The 18,029-nt window shown below is 42.5% G+C and overlaps 2 protein-coding genes across 2 annotated transcripts; both read left to right on the top strand.

Moving 5' to 3' along the window:
• The first annotated feature begins 1,869 nt into the window (after positions 1-1,869).
• On the top strand, positions 1,870-9,758 carry kif20a (kinesin family member 20A). Its single transcript, XM_026234131.1, has 19 exons — positions 1,870-2,045; positions 2,315-2,499; positions 3,790-3,903; positions 3,989-4,108; positions 4,186-4,324; positions 4,399-4,574; positions 4,724-4,829; positions 4,993-5,205; positions 5,283-5,394; positions 5,545-5,619; positions 5,733-5,876; positions 5,951-6,119; positions 6,213-6,356; positions 6,678-6,817; positions 6,888-6,990; positions 7,423-7,672; positions 7,741-7,832; positions 7,940-8,077; positions 8,811-9,758. The coding sequence occupies exons 2-19, from the start codon at positions 2,326-2,328 to the stop codon at positions 9,135-9,137; spliced, it is 2,736 nt and encodes a 911-aa protein (XP_026089916.1). The 5' UTR covers positions 1,870-2,045; positions 2,315-2,325; the 3' UTR covers positions 9,138-9,758.
• Positions 9,759-13,289: 3,531 nt separating this feature from the next.
• Positions 13,290-18,008, top strand: LOC113063802 (15-hydroxyprostaglandin dehydrogenase [NAD(+)]). The gene is made up of 7 exons (XM_026234130.1): positions 13,290-13,446; positions 14,003-14,126; positions 14,642-14,748; positions 15,044-15,140; positions 16,985-17,061; positions 17,147-17,310; positions 17,401-18,008. Exons 1-7 carry the CDS (start codon positions 13,354-13,356, stop codon positions 17,549-17,551), a joined length of 813 nt encoding a protein of 270 aa, XP_026089915.1. The 5' UTR covers positions 13,290-13,353; the 3' UTR covers positions 17,552-18,008.
• Positions 18,009-18,029: the final 21 nt, after the last annotated feature.

Raw genomic sequence — 18,029 nt, 5'->3', positions numbered from 1 at the left:
TTGTATTTCCAAAGTCCAGTGATAAAACACTGTGGGGTTCGAGGTCTGGCCCGGGGAACTCACACGTCTCTGTTTAGCAACTTTTCATTGTGATGCTTGTGTACTGATGCTCTGGTGTTTCTGTTTCTCACGAGTCTCTTTGGCTCCTGATACTCGCTCCTTCTATGGAGCCCTCGAGACACCAATCAGACGGGACTGAAGCATGCACATGTCCCACACATCTGTCTCTGATTCGTCCCACTGATTCTCTCTCTGTGTGAGTGAACAGACCTATAGAATAAAACCTAAACCTAAAGCCTTTTAGATCAAAAACACTAATTGCGTGACTTGTGTATGTCTGATTTTATCATTCACTGGTAATGCAGCATGCAAAACAACATCTAAATCCTCACAGACTGTCTTTTTATGATGATGGGGGAAATTCATTTATTTATTTATTTAAATGATTAAAGAACTGCTGATCAGACTGGACAAATGCAAACGACTGGTCGGTCTAAACTTCCTGAGCATCTGGACTCTGACTTTCACACATCATTCATATTTTGTGGGACGTCTAGGTCCTGAAGTTCAGAAGCTCACAGACGGTTTAATAACACATTCAGACTGACCAAAAGAGAATGAAGAAAACATTTGTGCTTGAAAACAACATACTTCATCAACACTGGAGTAATGTGACATTCAGGCATCGAGCTATGCAAATATATGCAAATACACAAGCAACTCAGTTTTAGCAATGAATTAACAACCATTTTGGACATCATGTCATCACTTTCACACATAACACTGAAACTAATTTCACTCTCTGTTTTGATCATTATACATTTAAACATATAGCTACCCTTATGAAAATTAACCATGGTTGTATTATAGTAAACCATAGTAACCATGTGTTGTTTTACTTTTAAACTATGGTCAGCAGTGTTGGGGAAAGTTATTTTTCAAATGTAATGTATTACAATATTCTATAAAAAAAAAGTAACTAACTATTTGAGTTACTTTTTATGGAAAGCAATGCGTTACATTTCTTGTGCATCACATTTTCTCATCTGATATTGGGGTTTTTTGTTTTTAATATAGAAAGTTATATTTCTGGCAAATGTAAAAGCCCGTTCACACTAAAAGTGAAATAAATAAGAACTGGACTGAAGGAAATGTAAGCTCAAACTGCTGGATTGCATGAAGAACTCAAACACTTCAACACTTTCTTCTCAATCACAGAACAATAAAACACAAATGTTATGTTCATCTAAAGGCATTTGTGCTTATGTTTGAATAGGTCAGCAGTGAGGAGTGGAGAGCTGTCAGTCAGTAACTGGGAAAACTTACATATTGTATACTAAATATTGCCTGAACATTATACACACACACACACACACACACATAAATATAGCTATCCATATACATCCACTTGGATGTGCTCATACACACCTAGCAATGGACATTTTAATCTGTATGCAAGTCGAAGCATATTTCCCATCACATTTTGTATTCTATGCAATCAATGGCAGTTTTCCGTCAAGGTTACGTAATGGCGTCATCGCGCTACGATGTCACAACGTATTTTAACGGCTTTTAGCAACAAATCGACCTGCCTTTTACAGTGAAAATTGGTTGGCAACACCGCTTCGTTTCACACTTTATACGTTTTGCACCATTTAGTATTGAACTCTACCCATTTAAAAATATTTACATTTTAAATAAGAGACTCAGTTTTCAAGTTAGCTGCCACGCCTCCCCCGAAGGGAGGGGAAGCGCTTTATGAAATACTGACCAATCAAAAGGAAAGGATTTTCTTCCGGCGTGTCTGATTGGACAGTTGGAGTTGCCTCCGGAGCGCGGTGATTGGTGGAGCGCGCTTACCGCGGCGTTCGAATTTATTGTTAGAGAGCCGTTAGTGAGTCGTGCAGGTGGACGGACGAGTTTAGGTTAGGTTACTTACAGTACTAACTGTGTCCAGGTTAGGTGTTCTGATCCTAGTTTAACTGTAAGAATATCTTATATAACTGTAAAATTACGTTTGGAACCAGTGGACGTCATAAATCAAGGTACGAAAATGCATTTGCCGAGTGTTTGCGAATATGCGATGCTAACTGCTAAGAGCAAACAAAGCGTTAGCTTACTAAAATAAATCCTGTTATTCTGTCGAAATGTTTATCGGTTATTCTTGTATTTTGTTGTTAGCTATAATGTATGTTCCCAAGTCAGTCTTTGAGCCGAGTGACTAATGTTTCGTTAGTTAACTTTATCTGCCCATGCATTACCGTCCTGACAGTAATGTTAATGTTCGTTGTTTTGTGCGCGTTCTCGTGTCTAGTGTGTGTCATCATGGCTCTGGCTTCTCCGTGCGCGCTCCTGTCTGATGAGGAAGAGTGCGGGGCTGTGTTTGAGTCCACTGCTGCTGATCTGGGATCTGTGGTGAGATCTCAGCGCTTTGTGTCTGTTCTACCAGAGATCTCCGTCATCAGCCCCGGGGCAGACCCCCGTACACACCCCACAGAGGTACGACTGACTCCTGGACTCTTTAGGGCTTATAACGGGTGACTTCCCTTCCACAGTGACTTCCATAGTGTTGTCCCTCAAAGGGGCAGTTCACTTACAGAATAGAAATCTCCTGGTAATTTACTCACCCACATGTCATCCAATATGTGCATGTCTTGTCTTCTGCGCAAAGAAATGAAGAAGGTTTTTTTGAGGAAAACATTCCAGGATTTTTCACTAACGTTATATAATGGACTTCAGAGGGGACCAACGGGCTGAAGGTCCAGATCACAGTTTTAGTGCAGCTTTAAAGGGCTCTAACTACATGATCCCAGCCAAGGAATAAGAGTCTTATCTAGAAAAAACACTGGTCATTTTCTTTAAAAAAAAAAAAAAAAACATTAACTAGCTGGACTTCTCCTCTTCTGGTAGACGCTCTGACTACTTTTTTTTTTTTTTTTGACCAATCCAAGATTTAGATTTACATTATTTAACAATTAACTAAAAGTAGAAGTGCTTATGGAAGTTAACATTTTTACTGCAACTAACCGAACTGTATCTCTGGGTTCAGCTCCAAACACACCTGAACCAGTCGATCCAGCTCCTCCAGATCACTAGAGAGTTACAGACGGCACAAAACAATACCTGGTTACTACACTTACAGTGTTATAAACAGAAAATAGTACTATGAGCTCAGTTTTATTACAGAATTATGTTTTAATGACTCCGTTATGTTTAAATAATCAAAAGCATGATTCAAATGAACAATAATGGGGCCGTATAAAATGTTTTATATTTGTTGTCTTATGATTTAATATGTCATCTAAAATTATAGTAATTAAATTAACACATAAAACTTAAAGTTTCTTTTAAGTGTGCAACAAAAGTTTATTGTTGAAATGAAAACATGGATGAAAGAATGTTTTAGTTATCACTACTATTTTGGTTTCTTCACTTTATTTTGGTGGGGTGTTGTGAAGACCTTTGAGTTTCTGTGTGTATATGATTTGACAAGTTATCAAATTAAATGGTGAAATACAGACATACTATTAAAATAGCAGTTTTTCTTTCAGTGTAATACTCCTAGACACCAGTCTAGTATATAATGTGATGTATTGTACTGCACTACTGTTGATTTATTCATCCAGTCATGTGAATGTTTGTGTAGTGGGCTCTGGTGTCTCTCATTATCAGACTGCCAGAAGCAGCTCCTCACACTGATTGTATTCATTAGAGAGCGCTGTAGGAGATGTTTCCCGCTGTGTTAATGCTCAGGGGCTCAGATGTTGATGGATCTGTTGGTCTGTGCAGATCACGGCTGATGTCAGTAGACGAGGCAGCGCTGATGACGGCTCCGACAAGCTGAAGGTTTTCCTGCGGATCCGTCCTCTTACTGACGCAGAGAAGGAGCGAGGAGAGGAGCAGGTGAAGGAGCGAGGCACACTCTTCTGATGCTCTAGAAGAGAGGAAGGGCTTGTTTGTCTGACAGTGAAGTCTTTGTGCTCTTCAGGGTTGTGTGAATGTTCAGTCTGAGGACAGTCTGCTTCTCCGGGCGCCGAAAGACTCGCGCAACATGAAGAGTGCCGAGAGAGGCGTCGCTCAGAGCCTGCACAAGTTCAGCTTCACCAAGGTAAGGCATCCACCCTCGAGGAAGTCCTCACAGAGCAAGCTTCCCCCCGGATCACACGACTCTTCTCACTCGAGCAGATCTTTGGGCCACAGAGCTCTCAGCAGGAGGTGTACGATCACACCGTACGGGAGATGGTGCGAGACGTTCTGCGTGGAGAGAACCGGCTCCTCTACACGTACGGCGTGACCAACTCGGGCAAAACCTACACCATACAGGGTGAGACGTCCTCCGGTCCGCACGGTGTGTGTGTGTGTTCAGCTGGACGGTGTTAAGAGTGTGTGATTGAGCAGGTGCGGGTGGAGAGGTGGGTCTGCTGCCGCGAGCGCTGGTCTCCGTCTTCCTGAAGCTGTCTGGACGCCTGTACTCCGCCATGGACCTCAAGCCCGTGCTGAGCCAGGAGGTGCGCAAACTGGACGCACGAGAGGTCCGCGCTGAGGAGATGCGGCGGGACGCTCTGTTGAGAGAGGTGACACACATCTACAACCCTCTGAAGAGGGTCAAATCCTCACTGTCAGTCATTATATTAAGTGCCAAGAGTGGGATACATGTGTGAATGAGCGATCAGTGATAAGAAGCAGTTGCTGGTCTGAATGTCTGTGTGTTTGTGTTGTTCAGGTGGAGAGCAGCGGTGGAGCTGCGTCCCGGCTGCGAGCGGGTCTGTCCTGGGACAGCGGTGTCAGTGGACTCTCAGTGACCAGTCACATCACAACACAGCTGGAGGGTGAGCCGCTCTCACATCCACCCAGAGCTACGTCACTCGCAGCACAGACTTGGGTTCAGTGAATGCTGATGTTAGGTCACTTAAAGACTCCAGCTTTGCTTGTTAGATGTGTTTGAGATCCTGACGTGACCCTGCTTCTGCGCGGTGTGTGTTTGTCCTCCAGATTCGGACGGAGTGTGTCTGGAGACGAATGGTTTGTGTCTCAGCGGTGGAGAGGATCTGGAGGAGGGTGTGCAGTTCTCCATCTGGGTCTCGTTTTATGAGATCTACAATGAGTTTCTTTACGATCTCCTGGACACGTTACCTTCACTGCAGTCCCACAAGAGAGCCACGCTACGCCTCAGCGACGACAAACACGGAAACCCTTACGTGAAGGGTGAGATTCACAAACCCAACAGAACTGAGATTTAAATGTGTTTTGATGAGACTGAACGGTGCGTGTCGTTGCATCAGATCTGACCTGGATCCAGGTTCAAAGTGCAGAAGAGGCCTGGAAAGTGCTGAAAGTTGGACAACGTAACCAAAGTTTTGCCAGCACTCACCTAAACCACAACTCCAGCCGCAGGTACGAATCACCGCTTCTTTACACGTGTCTTACTGTGAGCAGCTCATCCAATCATGCGTCTCCTTACAGTAGGATGAAGCATTGTGACACTTGAGCTCAAAGTCATTTAAACTATAATAATATAATGATGTGTGTTCTTGCCATTTCTAGCCATAGTATCTTTACCATCCGTGTTCTTCATGTCAAGCCTCAAGCGGAGCTGGGACATGTGACCAGAATCAGCGAGTGAGTCGTTCACGTTACGGTCGGCTGCTTCAGTAGTGGTGTCTTCTGTAGTTGTGGTATTGGACTGAAGCCTGTAGATTTAAGGTGGAGCTGTCCTCTGTTTGGTCCGGCAGGCTCTCGGTGTGTGACTTGGCAGGATCTGAGCGCTGTAAAGCCCAGCAGAGCGGCGAGAGAATGAAGGAGGCGAACAACATCAACACGTCTCTGCTGACGCTGGGCCGCTGCATCACTGCTCTGAGACACAACCAGAACAACAGGTGAGTGCTGCTTCACCGAACGAGGAGCAGGAGGCTCGCTGGGGCCTGGTCCACTGATTCTGTCATCATCACAGGTCACGGCCTCCGCTGGTGGTGCCCTTCAGAGACAGCAAGCTAACCAGGGTCCTGCAGAGCTTCTTCTGTGGTCACGGCCGCTCCTGCATGCTGGTCAACATTAACCCCTGCGCCTCCACATACGACGAGACGCTGCAGGCGCTCAAGTTCTCTGCCATCGCCACACAGGTGAATATAACACCCTGCTCAGTCTCTCCTCTCTGGAGAACATCCTCCACTCACACATCTCTCTCTCTCTGTGTGTGTGTGTGTGTGTGTCAGCTGGTGCACGGCCCGTGCAGTAAGACACGCGTGGCCTACATCCTGTCCCTGCTCCGCGAGCAGCATCCCAACACCACTGTCCTGGAGCAGGAGGAAGAGGAGGACAGCGATGAGGAAGGAGACATCACCATGTTTGATCCTGAAGTAAATACAGCTTCACTTGATTCTTCATAAGAGAGGCGAGAGGACTGGCTGATATAAAAATACAGAGTCCGATGTGTTCTGTTCGTCGTCAAGATTCCCCAAACTGGGGTTCCTGAAGGAACTGTTAGCTAATAATTAACTGCATCAAAACAATCAAATAGCAGTCCTGAAGACTTCCTGAGTGTACTGTAAGCAGCAGGATAGTTTAGAAGAGAACATTTGAAAGCTGAATGTTATTTGTGGAATCTGATATTGTAATCCGGTTCTCATGTGATGTCCTGAAGGTTAGAGCGGTTTGTTCTGTATGTCTGTGCTGTGCAGGCGCTGCTGAAGGCCATCGATGTTCTGAAGCGTGAAGTGCTGCGTCAGCGGCAGGAGAAAGAGGAGCTGGAGGCTTCGGTGCGAGAGCAGGTCTGTGCGGAGATGATGGAGGTGATCAGCCGCATGCAGGACGACTTCAGGTGCTGACCGCTGCTGTGTGTGTGTGTGTGTGTGTGACGTGGTGATGATTTAACTTCCTTCTGTGTGCAGCGAGACGCTGGAGACCGAGAGGGACCTGATGGAGAAGAGATGTGAGAACAAACTCAACAACCTGAAGAGTAGCCTGAAGAAATACTACAGCCAGGAGCTGGAGGTCAGTCATCTGCTCTGAACACGGTCTGAAACGTCTCTTCTGCTCACCAAGGCTTGATTTATTTGATTCAAATATGGTAACAATTGTGAAATATTATTACAATATAAAACGGCTGTTTCCTGTGTGAATATCTGTTCAAATATCATTGACTTCTGTGATCAACGCTGAAATGCTGCATCTTCAGTGTCACATGATCTTCAGAAATCAGAATATGATTTACTGCTTCTGATTATTATCAGTGTTGAAAACATATGTGCTGCTCAATATTGATGTATTTCAGGATTCACAGATGAACAAAGTTCAAAAGGACAGCGTTTGCTATAAAGATGATTATTAAAACATAATGAACCGAACGAGCGAGCCCTTGTGTCCAGATCTCCTGTAATCTCTGTTAGAGACGTGATGTTTCAGTGTGTTCCTCTGGTGTTGAAGGAGCGAGACGAGGAGATCCGAGAGCTGTGTGCTGCTCTGAAGGAGAAGGACGAGGGTCACGCCGGCCCAGCGCCCATCTTCCCTCCTCTGAGTGACGTCAGCGGTCCTCGGCGCTCGCGGCGCCTGGCTTCCACACACAGGAGAGAGCCGGAGCAGGAGAGCGTGGAGCTGACGCAGTGTAAGGCTGAGCTGGAGCAGTGCCGAGCGGAGCTGGACCTCAGACACACAGAGCTGCGTCTCAAGACTCTGGGTAAGAGCAGAAACAACCGTCTCAGGATTCACAGATCGTTCATCAACTAAACCCTCACTCTGGTTCAGAACTGAAGCGTCTCCAGGAGAACCTGCCTGTGACGAGCACCACAGGAACCCTGACCTCTACAGCCGAGCGCAAGCTGCAGGAGGGCCAGCGGGTCAGTGCTTCTCATTTACATTGACTGACCATCAGGTGAACACCAGGAGGGCTCGTAATGTGAAGGTTTAGAGCGTGTGTGTGTGTGTGTGTGTGTGTGTGCTGTAGAACCTGAAGCAGCTGCGGATGGAGCTCCAGATGCTGGGTGTGAAGCTGCAGTCTGGAGAAAGAGCCTGCTGTCGTAACACCGACGGAGAGAAGCTCAGACACGCTCTGTCCTCCGCTGATGGCAAACTGGCCAAACAGGTGACCACACACAACACAACTTCAACAGTCTGAGCTGGGGTCCAAACCGACAGGACGCAGCTCTAAAGCTGTTCACACCAAGAACGATATCCTGTTTATTCACGTGCGTCTGCGTATTTAAATTCTCGAGCTCGTTACAGCAGGATGCATTCTGATTGGCTGTCAAATTGTTCTAAAAATGATATCATTTAGTTGTAGTGTGGACTCTATTTTATATCGAAAATGATTTTTAGAACTATATAACGTTATCGTGCTCTGTGTAAACGGGCTTTAATTGATGGAATTTTGACCCTTCCTGTGTAATACTGTGTTACAAACATTAATGCTGGTAATGATCATTGTATAATCTGGATAATCCACAGCTAGCCGTGCATTATATGATTTTAACGTGCTTCGCGTCAGGTGGTTCTGTGGCTCCAGATTAAAATCATTGAATGCACAACTAGCCGTGGATTATCCTTTATTTAATAAAAAGTAAATTTATTTGAGCTATTACTGATATTCAACAGTGTCTGGCTGGATTCTTCCACACTAACGTCTCTTCCTGTCTTCTCTCTTTTACTCCTTTCACACTAATTTAGATTAAATACATTTACTAGCAAAATCCAAATGATGATGCACAAGATTCACGTGCATCCCTTCCTCTAAACTACTTGCTTTTATTAATTGTATTAACGTCCCTGGTTTGATAAGGACTAAATGAAGCATGCTCACCCGCTGGCTGTGTTTGTAGGATCAGATGCTGGTGGAGCTGCACACGAGTCTGCAGCTGGTCAAAGCAGAGCTGCGTAAGAAGGAGGATGTTGTGTCGCAGCTCCAGCGCAGCCAGCCTCCTCCAGCGCCTGCAGCGTCCAGCTCCTGTAAGAAGAGAGGATGTGGTGTGGCCGTGACTCCTGTGGAGAACCAGCCTCCGGAGAAGCGTCCCTTCTTCCGCTCGCTCTTCCCGTCTCGCACTCCCTCGCGTCAGCGTCCGGAGGTGGGCACACCGTACACCCGTGTGCTGCGCTCGCGCCAGCCGTCCCCCCCGTCCACCCCCTTACAGCGACGCTTCCAGTACTAGCAGACAGACACCAGCTTCACCTCCGACAGTTTATACTTCTGTCTTTAATATAATCAGGTGCACGTTTGATGCATGAATGGGATTTATTTTAATGGGAATTTTCCCTTTTTTTTTTTCTTTTTATGTTTGTATTTTGGTAACATTTTAAAAGGCTATTACATATTTTATTTTTCTCATACATGAGTTTTTTTATTTTTTATGTGGTATATTATGCAAACAAAATCAAAATGTAAAAGCAATATAGATTCCAAATCGTAACTTGTATTCCTTTGTCTTCCGAAAGTATGTTGTACATGAAGCTGAACCTAACTACTCAATCTGTAAATCTTTCATGGGTTGCTGCTTGTTTCAGAGTTTGAGTGTGTGATGCTTTAGGAGTTCAGTGTTATTGACACCGAATGCACTCGCAAGACTTTTTTTTTTTTTTTTTTTGTGCCGTGTGTTTTAAGTTTCCTAATGCAGATTTTATCACTACATTCTTGCTCTGGCTCCTCTTTTGCACATTTTGCATTAGTTTGGGAAGGTTAGAGATGTTTGTTTGTCACTTTTAAATGTCTTTCCACTGTATAATCTCAACTGAAGCGAGTGTGAATGTAATAAAACACTCCACTGTTAAAGCTTCATCCGTTTATTTGACAGGCTCCATTATACAGGGTTATTAAGTGTGCTTACAGGAAGACGTGTGTGTGTGAGAGACGGAGGACAGGGCGAGCGGACACCGTCTCCTGATGGGTGTGGTGTTGGTGTTCAGTGGGTTTAAGACGCAGGTAAAGACAGGTCTGTGGATGACGGCTCTTGAACCCAAACACGTGTTACAGGTTTAATTCAGCTTGCCGTTTAGTTCCACAGTGCAGAGAGGAATTATTTAACATGAAACCAAAGCGTTTCCTTCTCTGGACGTGGGGTCTGTAGTCTTTGCTGTAGGTTACATCCCAACCACAGCTTCCTGGACTTGTCATGTTTATTCTGATCTATCAATAAACTAGTGTCTAAACACACACAGAATTGTATGGTCAGGTAACGGTGAATGTGTCGATAATTAAAGGAACAAGATTTAATTTTAGGAATAAAGACAATAATGTCACTCATGACTAATTAAATGACCTAAAATTATGGTTTCTTATATCAATATACCTATGTTTCTCATTTCAGTATTCTTATGTATTTCTGTGATGCTCCGCTGTATTTTCAGCATCATTCCTCCAGTCTTCAGTGTCACATGATCTTCAGAAATCAGAATAATATGATCATTTACTGCTCAAGAAACATTTCTGATATGATCAATGTTTTTCCAGGGTTTTTTGATGAACAGAAAGATCCAAAGATCAGCATTTATTACAATTGTATCGATATTGCATAGTATCATCCCCAAAAATTCTAAATAATCAGAAAATATTACTGAATAAAAATCTATTCCTTTTTTTTTTTTATCCCTTTTGATCGTGAAGGAGCCAAGTGTGACTCCTGAACAAAGAGGAACAGGTTTAAACATTGTGTCTGTTGTTAATTATCATCAGCAAGCTCCTTGTTTTGCTTCTGTCACATCATGAGAAGCACTGGATGAGTATAGTCCTGCTCCTACAGCACACATCCCTCATCTCTGGGCTTTAAAGAGAGTCTACAAACCAAACTCCGAACAGCTTCGTCCTCCTGGATCAGATGTGCTTGAGCTCAGTTTCAGAAGAAGCACTGAATAAGATTTACACGTCATTCACTGGAGGAAGTTCTTAAAGGTTTTGCAGACTATAAATGTCATGACCGTATCTGTTTGGAAATGATGGTTAACCAGACTGTGAAATGATCATTACAGGGCCATGCGTTACACAGGGCTTTGCAGCAGACAGGTGATCTCGAAAGAGCAAAATTAATATACAGTGCAAAAGAATTAGTATTTTCACCAACAAAAATGGTTTCAAGTCATTTATTTCAATGTTTTGCTGTAGTGTGTCAGCACTGGGGGAAGTCGTGGCCTAGTGGTTGGAGTTTGACTCCTAACCTGGGTTGTGGGTTTGAGTCTTGGGCTGGCAATAACACGACTGAGGTGCTCTTGAGCAAGAAACCGAACCCCCAACTGCTGTGTGTGTGTGTGTGTGTGTGTGTGTGTGCATGGGTTAAATGTTGAGCATGAATTCTGAGTATGGGTCACCAAACTTAGCTGTATGATCCAGTCTGTAGAGGAGCCCTTGATTGGAAGATGGAAGACATGGAGATCCAGATCTTTTTGTTTGTTCATATATTTTTAATAGCCTATTTAACAGGCAAAGCTCTTCTGTATCTAAATTGTTTGAATATCTATATTTATTTTGTGACCATCTTTTTATTATTTTAACAAAAGCAACAATATAATAATTTTAATAAAAATAATTATAATTACAGTATTGTTCAAAATAATAGCAGTACAATGTGACTAACCAGAATAATCAAGGTTTTTCATATATATTTTTTTATTGCTACGTGGCAAACAAGTTACCAGTAGGTTCAGTAGATTGTCAGAAAACAAATGAGACCCAGCATTCATGATATGCACGCTCTTAAGGCTGTGCAATTGGGCAATTAGTTGAATTAGTTGAAAGGGGTGTGTTCAAAAAAATAGCAGTGTGGCATTCAATCACTGAGGTCATCAATTTTGTGAAGAAACAGGTGTGAATCAGGTGGCCCCTATTTAAGGATGAAGCCAACACTTGTTGAACATGCATTTGAAAGCTGAGGAAAATGGGTCGTTCAAGACATTGTTCAGAAGAACAGCATACTTTGATTAAAAAGTTGATTAGAGAGGGGAAAACCTATAAAGAGGTGCAAAAAATGAAAGGCTGTTCAGCTAAAATGATCTCCAATGCCTTAAAATGGAGAGCAAAACCAGAGAGACGTGGAAGAAAATGGAAGACAACCATCAAAATGGACAGAAGAATAACCAGAATGGCAAAGGCTCAGCCAATGATCACCTCCAGGATGATCAAAGACAGTCTGGAGTTACCTGTAAGTACTGTGACAGTTAGAAGACGTCTGTGTGAAGCTAATCTATTTTCAAGAATCCCCCGCAAAGTCCCTCTGTTAAAAAAAAGGCATGTGCAGAAGAGGTTACAATTTGCCAAAGAACACATCAACTGGCCTAAAGAGAAATGGAGGAACATTTTGTGGACTGATGAGAGTAAAATTGTTCTTTTTGGGTCCAAGGGCCACAGGCAGTTTGTGAGACGACCCCCAAACTCTGAAATCAAGCCACAGTACACAGTGAAGACAGTGAAGCATGGAGGTGCAAGCATCATGATATGGGCATGTTTCTCCTACTATGGTGTTGGGCCTATTTATCGCATACCAGGGATCATGGATCAGTTTGCATATGTTAAAATACTTGAAGAGGTCATGTTGCCCTATGCTGAAGAGGACATGCCCTTGACAATGACCCAAAACACACTAGTAAACGGGCAAAGTCTTGGTTCCAAACCAACAAAATTAATGTTATGGAGTGGCCAGCCCAATCTCCAGACCTTAATCCAATTGAGAACTTGTGGGGTGATATCAAAAATGCTGTTTCTGAAGCAAAACCAAGAAATGTGAATGAATTGTGGAATGTTGTTAAAGAATCATGGAGTGGAATAACAGCTGAGAGGTGCCACAAGTTGGTTGACTCCATGCCACACAGATGTCAAGCAGTTTTAAAAAACTGTGGTCATACAACTAAATATTAGTTTAGTGATTCACAGGATTGCTAAATCCCAGAAAAAAAAAAATGTTTGTACAAAATAGTTTTGAGTTTGTACAGTCAAAGGTAGACACTGCTATTTTTTTGAACACACCCCTTTCAACTAATTGCCCAATTGCACAGCCTTAAGAGCGTGCATATCATGAATGCTGGGTCTTGTTTGTTTTCTGACAATCTACTGAACCTACTGGTAACTTGTTTGCCACGTAGCAATAAAAAATATACTAAAAACCTTGATTATTCTGGTTAGTCACATTGTACTGCTATTATTTTGAACAATACTGTATATATAGCCTATATATAAGTCAGTGGCCCTTGGAGGAATTCTGTCCCCGGGGAAAACAAACTGAGGAAGCCTGATCTAGAGCTCAAACGCTTCGCCGCGTGCACAGAGCTGCTGTAGCTCCTCCCTCTCTGAGCTCGTCACGCTGCCGGTGTTATAACACCCATATAACACCCGAGTAACACCCGAGTAACGCTGTTTGAGTGACGGGTTAACGGGTGTGTGCTGTGATGGATCTGAAGGAGAAAGTGGCTGTAGTGACCGGAGCAGCTCAGGGTTTGGGCAGGAGCTTTGTCGAAATACTCCTGAAAAACGGAGCGAAGGTAAAGTGAATACATTTAAACAAATTATTATAAACCCTTTCGATTATATTATATCATGACAAATACACTGGCTTGGATAGACAAAGCATCGTTAGACAGAATTATCCACGTATGCAAAACTGTATAGTTTGACACAAACCTAGGAAAAGTTGGAAAAAGTTAATATTAAATTATTAAAAAATGTGAAGCATCTTCGAAACGTTTAACCGTTTAAAAGTCTTGTTGCGATGACAAAAATAAATAAATAAATAATAATGGTAATAAATAAATACAAAATTCTGGGATAAAAAGTAAACAGGCTAAAATAATTTATGTTCATCAAAATTCGGACCTAAGTGAAGAACTGGCAGAGAACTGTTCTGTGGCGTCAGATCTGATTGTGTTTTTTAGTTTTAGTTTATTAGTCAATACGAAGTCTTTACACTGGTAGCTTATTTGTAAATGAGCAATAATGATATTTCAAAGTCATCTTATTGAGGAATGTAAAGACCATCAGGGCCCTGTTCTGTATCTCACGGTCCTGTATCATAGCTCACACTGATGCATGTGATGACAGGTGGCTTTAATCGATGTGAATACATCTCTGGGAGAGAAACTGAAGAGCACACTTGATCAGGAACATGGACGTGACCGGACTGAGTTCTACACGGCTGACGTCTCATCAGAGGAAGACTTCAAAGGTCTTTCCAAAACTCAGAGATGTTTTATTGTCTGGGACTGGGGATGATTGCATGCGCCTCTGACTGATATGACTTACAGTGTCTATTACTCACTCTTATCCAGGAGAACAACTGAAGCAGGCATACCAACACCAAAGTGATGTGATGAGTCTTGTTTAGTCTAGCACACTAGTAGACACTACACATAAAAGGTGTTTTATTATTATTATTTAAAATAAATTAGAGCGGATAGAAAAGAATAGTGCTAGTATTAATTGGTCAGGTGCTGACGATGTGTCTTTAGATGTTTTCTGAATATGGCTAAAGACTGTGCTGCTGGAATTTAGATCAGCAGGTCATTCACCAGCTGGGAACAGTCCAGAAAAAGGTCTGTGAGGGATTCTGTGCCTCTTTGGGATGCACCACGAAGCGTTTTTGGAGTGTGTGCATGAGTCCGAACTATTACTCAAGTGAATTATAAGAGCTTGAAAAGAGAGTGTGGATATGGTCTGAATGTTTTATGTTTTTCCTTTCAGGAGTCATGGGAAAAATTATTGAAACATTTGGCCGCATAGACATTTTTTGCAACAACGCAGGGATCATCAATGAAAAGCACTGGGAAAAGACTATAGCAATCAACCTGGTATGAGTGAGACTGTTTGTCTCTCTGTTCGTCTTTCTGTCTGTCCATCTTTTTCTGTCTCTCTGTCCATCTTTCTGTCTTTTTCTGTCTCTGTCCATCTTTCTGTCTTTTTCTGTCTCTCTGTCCATCTTTCTGTCTTTTTCTGTCTCTGTCCATCTTTCTGTCTTTTTCTGTCTCTGTCCATCTTTCTGTCTTTTTCTGTCTCTCTGTCCATCTTTCTGTCTCTCTGTCCATCTGTCCGTCCTTCCATCTGTCGGTCTGTGTTTTCAGCTGAAGTGTTTTGTGCTCATCTCAGGGTGGAGTGGTCAGAGGAACGTATCTCGCTCTAGAACATATGAAGAAGGAAAACAGTGGTAATGGAGGAGTCATTGTCAACATCTCATCTATGGCAGGTTTGATACTGTCTCTGTTTAAAATAAACATAGATTAAACAATTACTGTTTTTTTTAATCGCTCAGCACATTTTTTGAAACAGTCTTAACATTCTCTAAACTGTAAGTGTTTGCTGGAACACCAGAACTGTATTGTATGCCTGCAAGATGTAGTAACTCACCCAAAACTTTTAATTCATGCCTCGTGATTTAAATGATCATGATTAATGATTTTTGTCATGGTGAGGCACACTTTCTTTTCAGCATGGACATATTTGTTACATGCAACTTTCATTCCATGGTATATGCAAATTCAATCTTGTTACGTTCATTTTTTTTAAACTGATTTGTTGACAGACTGCTTTCTATTCTATACAAGAGTGTCAGTTTGTCTGTGCCACTCTGACTCTATGATTTCACCATCCAGACAGCTGTGTTACTCAACAATTACACCAAGTTCAGTCAGAAATCTTGGTGCAATCTTTGATGACCAGCTGACTTTCAAAGACCACATTGCATAAACCGCAGGTTCCATTGCACACCATCAGAAAGATCAGGCCCTTTCCAACGGAGTGTGCTGCACAACTTCTGTCCAGGCCATGTTCATTTCTAGGCTGGACTACTGCAATGCTCATCTGGCTTGACTTCCATCACATTCAATCCTCTACAAATGAGTCAGAATGCAGCGGCACGACTGGACTGAGCCCACGTCACATCTCTCTTTATCACTAGCTGCTGGTTGAGGCTCACATCAAGTAAAATTAAATTTATGCATTTAGCAGACACTTTTATCAAAAGTGACTTACAGTGCATGTGTTCCCGGGGAATCGACCCCCCAACCTTGCACTAGATAGCGCAATGCTCTACCAATTGAGCTACAGGAACACATCAAACACTTTAAAGTTCAAGACATTAATGATGGCATAAAGAAAGAACAGCCACAGGCTCCTGATCAGCACCTGCCTACCTCCACTCCATCAAATCCACATCCCATCCAGATTTTTAATTATACAGTACATTAATTTTTGTAGAAATGTGTTACATGTAAACTGAAAATTCACCATTGCTTCCCCTAAGAGCTCCACTGGTCTTACATGACTTCCTCTTTCAAGACAAGCAAGGATGAATTTTCAGTTTACATGAACCATTTAAACAGATATATGTACCGTACAAATATACATGTATTCATACAGTGCTGCTGTTGTGAAGTTCCTCCTTGTTCTGAAATAGTCGTGATTGTGCAACGCTCCATGTATATTCATCCAAACTCAAGTGATGGGCAAGATTGTGATTCCTGTTTCATTACAATGGCAAGAAGATTTGCAAAGGGGTGGAAAAGTTTCAGAAAATGTACAACAGTTTCCAAAAGATCCTGCAAAGTTTCTGGAAAATGTCTGTCCTTTTGTAACCCTAGTGGCATGCCATTAGCAGACATTACAACCATCCCTTTTTTAAAAATTGGTTATTGATAACTGAATGGATCAGTTTGCATCTGATGGCTTACGCAATGAAAAAAAAAAAAGTTTAGAAATTGTGAAGAGTTTGACAATTCCACTGAGAATCAGCTCATCAGTTTTGATCAACAACCCATGTGCATGTAGTTGGTGTAACCACACGTGCAAAAAAACACATTTGCATTAATTATTTTGGAAATTCTCTCATTCGAAAATTGAGCCAAAGTTAAATAATAAAGATAAATTGACTTTTATCTGTTGTGCACAAATGAAGATACTTTAAAGAATGTTTCCACTGCTTTTGTCCTTGCAAAGTAAGTCAATGGGGTCCAAAGATGTTTTTGATCCCCCAAAAAACACTGAGAACATTTTTGAGGTAAATGTGACTGAATGTTCGCCTGTCGGCCGCAGGTCTGGGGCCTTTGCCGATGGCACCCATCTACACAGCAACTAAACACGGCGTGGTGGGATTCAGTCGTGCCATGGCAGTACGTATCTCATATATGAAGCAATGTGTTTCTTTTGTGAAAGAGAAAGTCTCTGATTTGTATTTCTTTAATTGCTCATCACCAGGCCGTTTCCAAGCTGTCTAACTATGGGGTGAGGATCAACATTCTCTGTCCGTGGTTTGTGAAGACCAGTTTTCTGTCCGTCATGAGTTCAGAAGAGCATACTGGAAGCTTCTTTCCCCTGAAGGGTTTAGCAGACGTGATGATGGAGAGTCGCGGCTGTCTGGAGTGAGTTTACAATCCTTCATATCACGTCTGAGTTAAATCATCAAGACTGAGGAAGCTTTGCTCGCTCATATAATTGTGTTTTCATCGCAGGGCGGATGTTGTTGCCAAGGCCTTTCTTGTTCTTGTGAAAGATGAGAGTAAGAATGGAGATGTTCTGATGATTGATCCCGAGGGGGCAGCTTTTGTCTCTTTCCCCGAACAGGGCAAGAACATGCCATGCACTCCGGTCAGTCTCCAGTAGCCAATCAGCTTCATCCTCATCCGCTGACGGCGTTCCTGTCTGAGCATCCGTGTGTGTGGACAGATATGGGTTTGGGATTCAAGGATTCATCAGAGATCTTAAAATAAGTTTTTAAAGAAAATCCAACCAAACCCTGGAGATCTAGACACGACGTCAACCTGAGAGCTTCCACAAAGAATGGCTTCATTTAAAGATATTAAGACAGAATAAAGATTAATCAAACATTAAAGATCTGAGATCATTTCTTTGTGATTGTTACAACTATGAATTTCAGCATTTGAGTTATTCAGATCGATCTGAGGATGTTCCAGAACCAGAAACAGCGCAGCATCTGAAAATAGTTCTGTAATGTCCAAATATAAATGGAAACATCGCATCCTAGGACTCCACTGTACTCTATATTCATGCATTTATATGTTTACTGTGCAAAAACGTGGTTTGCTTTAAAAAATATGTTGAATAAGGTACTACGTATTTC

Source organism: Carassius auratus, chromosome 46, assembly GCF_003368295.1.
Source record: "Carassius auratus strain Wakin chromosome 46, ASM336829v1, whole genome shotgun sequence".
NCBI lineage: Eukaryota > Metazoa > Chordata > Actinopteri > Cypriniformes > Cyprinidae > Carassius > Carassius auratus.
Note: the sequence above shows the minus strand (reverse complement) of the source record. Positions and strands in the feature narration are given on the sequence as shown.

Coding starts and splice junctions, on each gene's coding strand:
- kif20a (XM_026234131.1), top strand. CDS start 2,326: ATGGCTCTGGCTTCTCCGTGCGCGCTCCTGTCTGATGAGGAAGAGTGC. Junction 6,357..6,677: donor TCACCATGTTTGATCCTGAA/GTAAATACAGCT, acceptor TGTGCTGTGCAG/GCGCTGCTGAAGGCCATCGA. Junction 6,818..6,887: donor CGCATGCAGGACGACTTCAG/GTGCTGACCGCT, acceptor TTCTGTGTGCAG/CGAGACGCTGGAGACCGAGA.
- LOC113063802 (XM_026234130.1), top strand. CDS start 13,354: ATGGATCTGAAGGAGAAAGTGGCTGTAGTGACCGGAGCAGCTCAGGGT. Junction 15,141..16,984: donor CAACATCTCATCTATGGCAG/GTTTGATACTGT, acceptor TGTCGGCCGCAG/GTCTGGGGCCTTTGCCGATG. Junction 17,311..17,400: donor GAGAGTCGCGGCTGTCTGGA/GTGAGTTTACAA, acceptor TTTTCATCGCAG/GGCGGATGTTGTTGCCAAGG.